Below are 7,166 nucleotides of genomic sequence, written 5' to 3'. Positions count from 1 at the left end.
AGGTTTTGTGTGAAGTTTGGGGATTCTGGATGCCATCTAGAGGATTATCCTTGTTGTTGTGCTCTCGGCTGCCTTCCTCAGGAAAAGTGCTTTCCTACTTTTCCTAGGCCCTGTGGGGAGTGAGGAGCATCTGGTGGGCGACTGCCAGCTTTGCTCCCGTTGGCAGCCGAGTGCTGAAGGCTCATGCCAGATGGGCTGGTGTAACCACACGGCACGGTGTGGTGCCACCAAAGGGACCTGGCTGGGGCCCAGGAGGCACTGCAGTCCCATCAGACCTAATGATCAGCCCCAGATGTTGTCCCGGACCAAACAGGGCTACCCTGTTTCCCATCCTGGAGCTCCCTGGGAGACATCGGCCTCCAGAGAACCACACCCAACGTTTGGAAATCAGCCCATGTACCGGAAGGGCAACCCAGGCCTGGCACTCTCTGGTGTAATTAACTGTGGCTGTGGGCGATGGGTTTGTGGGATGCTGGTTCAGAGCTGCTGAGGGCAAGGAGTAAGATTTACAAGCGGATGCAGGAGCCGGTCTGCCTCTTTGGACCTCCGCCGCTCAGGTGTGTTACCAGCTGCAGAACTGAAACTCAGCTTCCATCTAGGAGGAGGTAGCCGCATCCCTCAGTATCTGAGTTTTCTGTGGCAGACTATGTGCAGAACCATCCAAGTGCCAACACCGCCCCATTGCTGACAAGCTCTTGATACCGGAGCCACCAAGTGACATTTTTGGAGTAGGCACTTGGGATGTGATTGTGAGGGGGTGCTCAGAGTTCATGTTGATTAGGTACAACGCTGCAAAGATAATACAGGGGGGTGATTATACCAGTCACATCTGGGTTTGCGTCTGCTGCGGCTGAAGCACCCTTTGGGATGTTGGAGACCAAGCCCAAAGCTTGAGGTTCTGCAGGAGCTCTGCTGCTCTGACTATCTGCATGGTCTGTAGACAAATCACCAGGTGATCTGTCTCAGCTCTGTCCCCAAACTCTTTATGCCCTTCAGAATTCAGTAGCACAACAAATCCAAAATCTGGCTGTTTGCTAATGTTTCTCTGAGGTTTCTTTTTAGCCTGTCTGCTGCTACACATCACAGCTTGAGAGAGGGGCTGAGTTTTGTGGATCCAGAGAGAGAAAGAATTTAATAACCTTTAAGATCTATTTTCAAGCTCTTCTAGAAATTAAAGACCTGGTGCAGGAATTAGTGGGTGAATGTACTTGGTATATTTATGACCTTCTGGCCTACGAAATCTGCAAAATGCCTGATTTCTTTCCTCCATCTTGCCATCTCCCCACCTTACCTGCCAGAGGAGGGTGCAAACCCCATCTCTTCTGTCCCCATGCCGGCCTACCAAATGGGAAGTCCACCTACCGATGCTTGATTGGGATTTGCCATTGTAGGAAGGATAGTAGTTTTGTCTGTGACTGAGACCATTTCTCAAGCAATTGCTTCAAGAAAAGGGAGTGAAAATGTCCATCAAGAAACAGGTGATTGCTCTGATCACCTTTAGATTCCAACTTGGCTGACACTGCAAAACAAATGGTAAGAGTAGTCAGGAAAGAGATACCACCTTCACTGTAAAATTAAACATGTCTTCTGTACTTTACTGATTGCCATCACCCTTCGTTGTCTTGGAAAGTTTCCTTCTCAGGCCCTCTTCCTTGTTTAAAGTGATACACATGGCTGTTTTCCCCAAGTACCACTTCTGTGCTTTCTGTTTTTTGCTGCGCTACGTCAAGGGATGTTGTTCACTTCCTCATGTGTCTCTGTCACCTTAGGGCAAGCGCTCACTCAGTGTACACTGAAATAAAGGTGCACAAAAGAGGTGAGGGCTTTTTACCCTTCCCCACCCTTCTGTAGACACGTCCTATAGGTGGGAATTCTCACTCTGGACTGGAGATTGGGATAAATTTATTTCAGAATAAGCCAAGATTTCCTGTAGCGGGATCAAAAGTATCTAGGTTTACTGCCACACTCCCCTTAAAGAGTATGCAGTGCTCACTAAACTGAGCGTGCAAAGGATGGCTGATGGTCTTTCTGTCCTTGGCAGGGAGTCACTGTTGTACGCACTCACAGGAGAGCAGCACCAGGGAGAAAAGATGGAGCAGAGGCTGAGAAAGACAACCCACGCACGGAGGAACCTCTTTGGCCCCATAGACCACGAGCAGCTGCGGCAGGACTTCCAACACATGCTGCACAGCAGCGTCAAGGGGGCCCAGCAGAAGTGGAACTTCGATTTCCTCCGGGACACGCCAGCAGAGGGACTCCTGCAGTGGGAAGAGCTTGAGGGCCACGAGGTGCCCACCTTCTACCACAGCTGCGTGGTGGGAGGTGCTCGGAGACCACTGCAGCACTTGAACTGGCCCCTGGGCAGGGAGGACAAGAGTCACCACTTTTCTCAGGTGGGACTGACTGAGAAACCCAAAACTTCCGAGAAAACAGGGGGCAAGAGGATCTCAGAAGGGAAGAAAAGAAGACAGACATCTTTGACAGGTGTGTGAGACCCTTGTGCGGCTTAGATGATCAAACCTGGTCCCAGCAGCTGCTTAGAAATTCTCTGGTGGGCCTGTAAACCAGTCTTGCTTTAAGAAAGTGCAAACCTTCAAAGAAGCATCTGCAAGAGGAGGAAGGCACACTAAATCAATGGGCACTGGGCTTCTGTTTTTCAAAAGTGCTGTGCCACAACCCCGCTCCTGGCCCTGGGGTTCTGTTTAGGACTTGTCACAGAGCAGTAAGATAACAATTGCTTCTTGCGGGAGGATAGTTGGGATGGTTAGGAGGGTTTGACATTTAAAAAGGTGGTCTAAGAAAAGTAGTGAGGTGATTTCTCAAGCAGGAACCCAACAGGAAAACAGGGTTGCCCATCAGATGGGAGTTTTTCATTTTTTGCTTGCTTATAGGTTTGGCTCTGTGCACCCTTTCCCGAGTGCAATAAGGAACACCATTCAGCCAGCTAAGCCCTCGGAGGAAGACCAGAAACCAGAGAAAGCAGCCAGGTCTCCTGCTAACTTCAGCTTGGATATTACACTCAGTGAAGGCATCCAGGAATTTTAAGGGCAAATCGATCTTAAACTTGACCAGGCGGCAGAAGGGGCTAGGTTTTCAAATGCCTCTCACCAGGACTTGCTGACAGATGTACAAAGGAGTGGGTTTCAGCACCCATGAAAGAGCTTTAGGTTTTTTAAAGTCCTCAGCATCCTGCATGCTAAGCTCTTCTGAACATCTGGCCCCTCATTTTCTCTTCTCAACGGGATTTCAGTTTGTTTGAAAAATCTAATCCCGTGTATTAGATTTCCCTTGCCTGTATTGGGGTTTTGGTTTATCCATGACTGAGGTTTTCAAGACGTAGACCAAGGATTTTCTTTTGGGAATTTGATGTGAGACACCAGCTTGAAATTGCCTGGAAGATAATTGAAGCTAAGGTTTCAGGAAACACTTTCTGAACAGTGATGTTGATCTCAGTTAAGTCAGACAATAGACTAATTTGCTATTTGAGGGTATGAAACTTAATTGCTAGCGAGAGGTTCAGGAAGAGGTTGGAGATTAATGAACAGTGGAACATTGCACGCTGGAGTACAGAACAATGATATTTAATGAGTGCTCTTTTCTTCTCCAAAGCACTTTACAGCCATTAACTAATTAACAGTATAATTTACAGGTAGGAGTACAGAGGCGTAATTCAGAGCACAATGTTGTGATGGTTTGAGGGAACTGCTGTTCAATTGTAAATCTCTCACTAGGTGTGTGGGAGTAAATTATGCAGATATTTCCAGGGAATAGTTTTCTTCTGTTTTGTTTTCCCCAGGCAAGAAACATTTCATCAGGAGACGTGGAAACCAAAATACCACGCTGCAGTTTTAACACTTTCCCGCATGTGTTTTCATAAGAGAAAACACTTTAGTCTAACAACGGTATCCTTCTCCCCAAGGAATCTGGGTGTGTGAGATGGGCCAGGAAGATCATTTGCAGTCTTCTCTTTTGGTGAGGCTTAGAGATCAGTCCCTCTCTCAATCGTTCTCTCGCAGGCGCGCGTGTGCGCGCACACACGCACACGCCCTTCTTATTGCCAGCTGAAGGATGCATTAGAAGTTTCCCTCTAGCTGCAGGAACCTTGTCCCTCTGGGCATGACTGAAGTAGTTCAGGCAAAACTGAGCCAGGGAAAGTGGTACCTACTGATACGGTCTGCCCCCATGCCTCCACCCCTCCGCTCATCTTCTGCCATCCTGTAATGAAAGGTTAGTTTAGGATTAGGATCTGAGGTTGGGTTTGAACCCAGTTATCTGCGTTCTGCTTTGGTCAACAAGAACACTGTAATGCTTTACGTTAAGATCCAACAATGTGCATTTAATTTAGACTTTCAAAGACAGCTGTGGCCCATTAAATAAATATCGATATATTAAAAACGAACCATGGGGTTTTGTGGGCATTGGCACCTCGAGAGTGGAAGGAGCAGAGGTTTTCCTGCTGCATTTGACTCCTCAGACTTGCAGAGAGCTAACCAGTACAAAAGTAGATTTTCCCTTCTATCTCCCAACCGTTTTATGTAGACTTACTCCAACTCCATTCTCTTTTTCATTGCGGACCCAGTGTGGTTCTGCTGTGTTTTCTGGGAGAGCCTCAAATTCAAAAGCAGCTCAATTACAGGCTATAAGCCTTTTTCACTTTTTCATTTTCTTTTTTTTCACTAGTCAAGGTTGGCAAACCATGTCAGCTCTTCACTTCTCTTCTTCTCTTCCAAACTTTTTGGCTTGCCTCAGTCTGATACACCTAGACCTTGGATCTCCTGGGAGGCATTCATACGTCCTTGCCTCTTTTGCAAAAAGTCAAAGAGAGAAAATTGGTAACAACCCTATGTTTTCACTAGCTGGTCTTACTTCTGAAGCAGATAGTTCATGTAAGATGACTGGGGAGAAAATGGGGAGGAAAGGGAAGTGGCTATTTAGGTAGGTATATTCAAACAACAGAAATCTTTGCCTCCCAGTTCCCTGTGGCCAGGCTTTCCTACTGACAGGCTGCAGGCAGCAGCATCCTCAGTACCTTACTTATGCCAGTGCAAGTGCTCTTTAGGGTCCCTTAGGCAAACCAGCCAATTTCCATGGGCTCTGTTTAGCATCTGAGATGGAGGCTAGACCGTCTGAATATGTCTCTCAGGAATCTGCATCCTCCTGGCTTTTAAGCGCATCTATCAGTTTTGAAACTAGGCTCCATTATGTGGGCATCTGAGCAGTTAGGCTGTTGCTAAAATTCTTCACAGGCAGAAATGGGAATACCGACTATTGAAGTCTTTTCTGAATTTCATCTACTAAGCATAATTCCTAATGCATTTCTTTTCCCAAAATAGAATGGAGGATAGCTATATAGAGGTCTTTTAAATGGAAGATTTGGTAATGTAAGCCTGTTTTTCTTACAGCTGTTCCTTTCCTCTGGTGCTCCACTGAGAGACTGTAGCAGGTTATGGTAATAGTGGGATTTGCTTTCCTACTGAGTTAGCAGTGCATGCTCCTGCCTGGAGAATATACTCTCCTTGGGATCACGTCCTGCTCCAGAAGTTTAACTTAGGGCTAGCTCAGGTACCGCTGCACTCCATTGCACTGTGCCTTGCAGATGTATATCCTTAAGGAAGTTGGCTGCAGGAATCTCCCTGCACAAACTTGGCTGTGAAAGCCTACAGAATTCCAGTCATCCCGCCAATAATGTTCTGCGTTTAAATTAATACAAGACTTTATGCTGCTAGGACTTGATAGGTGTTGCCAATTTGACTATATAGAAAGCTCAGGTTTAAATATCAGGGAGGCCGCATCCTCACCTGAAATTGGAGCGAACTCATTACTATGAATATAGACAGTTTACACCAGGCAAATCCCATGAACTCTAGATATAAATAAGCATCTAGCTTTCATTTCAGCTAATTCTGCCTTACTTACCAGAAGAAAGTATGTATTTTTTGTGCGAGGCTGGGAGGCAGAGAAGGAGCTCATAGGGAAACTCCTGTGTTGTAATCACAGTTCTGTAGTTAAGGTTGATTTACATCTGCACCTGAAACAAAGATTCAGCCACATGTACATATGAAAACATAATGGGTGTTCTCCCCTGGAGCCACAATGCTTACTCTCTGAGAAAAGAATTAGTTACAATTCAGTGGTAGTGCAAGGTTTTATGCAGTCCTCCTTGAATCAGCAGTTTGATCTAATAAGCAGAAATAAAGTGCCCCATATATATAGTTCTTCTGATGTTATTTTGCAGAGTATTCTTTGTTATTTTTAAGGAGGAAAAGAAAAAAAAAAATGTTTCTGTCTGGAAAGCACTGCAGCGGTGGATCTAAAAGTTGGAGTGAAATGTCACATTGCTCAGCTTGCATAAGAGGGTCCAAAGTCTTTTGATCTCAACTGGATAAAAGCCAGCACATTTCCTTTGTTTTACTTGGTATTACATAGCTTTATGTGGAACATGCTAAAGGTATTAGTGTTGTTCATTCACGAACCAAAGAGACGTCTAAATGACTTCTTCAACATGAAAACGAGATTTGAGAGATTTCTTGAAAAGCAGTCGCTATCAATGTCGTAACGCTGATTCTGTTTATGTGTTGTTCACCAGATTACTACTCAGCAAAGAAGCGAGTCAAAACAAATATGCAAGCTGCTGCAAAGAAGTCAGCTTCTTGAAGACGAGGAGAGGATTGATCTGCACCGGAGAGGTTGGAAATGTCTGCCAAGCTTCCTCAACCTTCAAAAACTGAGCGTGCAGGCTGCAGACACTTAGGGACATCCCACAGAGATGTATTCCTGACAGCAGCAGTGAAAACAGAAAATACTTTCATTGGGATGGGGTCAGGCCAAATCAACTGAAATCACTTTGATGATAAATTACTGGCCTTAAAAACTACTGGTAAGCAAGTTTGGATGCTACAGAAACTGGCTAAGGCTAGCATTTTAATGTGCATTAAAAGTCACTGTATGTGAGAAAGTGGTAAACAGTTAAAAGAACTGTATACGTGTAATAATGTGCTTGGACAAGTCACTGTACAGTTGGGGCCTTTGATATTGTCACGTCTTTGTATACCCTCTTTTTTGCTTTTAGCAAGGATGGCTTACTAAGTTTCACCATCTCAGCTTTACAGGTCTGACACACTAAAAAAAATTCCCAGCCCTTTCTGTGATTTTTTTTTCAGGTACAG

At 45.4% G+C, this 7,166-nt stretch overlaps 1 protein-coding gene across 1 annotated transcript; it reads left to right on the top strand.

Annotated features, from left to right (window-relative positions):
• The first annotated feature begins 2,090 nt into the window (after window positions 1–2,090).
• Window positions 2,091–6,654, top strand: LOC104032720 (cyclin-dependent kinase inhibitor 1). The gene is made up of 2 exons (XM_009485155.1): window positions 2,091–2,484; window positions 6,587–6,654. The coding sequence occupies exons 1-2, from the start codon at window positions 2,091–2,093 to the stop codon at window positions 6,652–6,654; spliced, it is 462 nt and encodes a 153-aa protein (XP_009483430.1).
• Window positions 6,655–7,166: the final 512 nt, after the last annotated feature.

Source organism: Pelecanus crispus, chromosome 1 (genome assembly GCF_030463565.1).
Source record: "Pelecanus crispus isolate bPelCri1 chromosome 1, bPelCri1.pri, whole genome shotgun sequence".
NCBI lineage: Eukaryota > Metazoa > Chordata > Aves > Pelecaniformes > Pelecanidae > Pelecanus > Pelecanus crispus.
The sequence above is the reverse complement of the archived record's forward strand: the minus strand, read 5'-3'. Positions and strand labels throughout refer to the sequence as shown.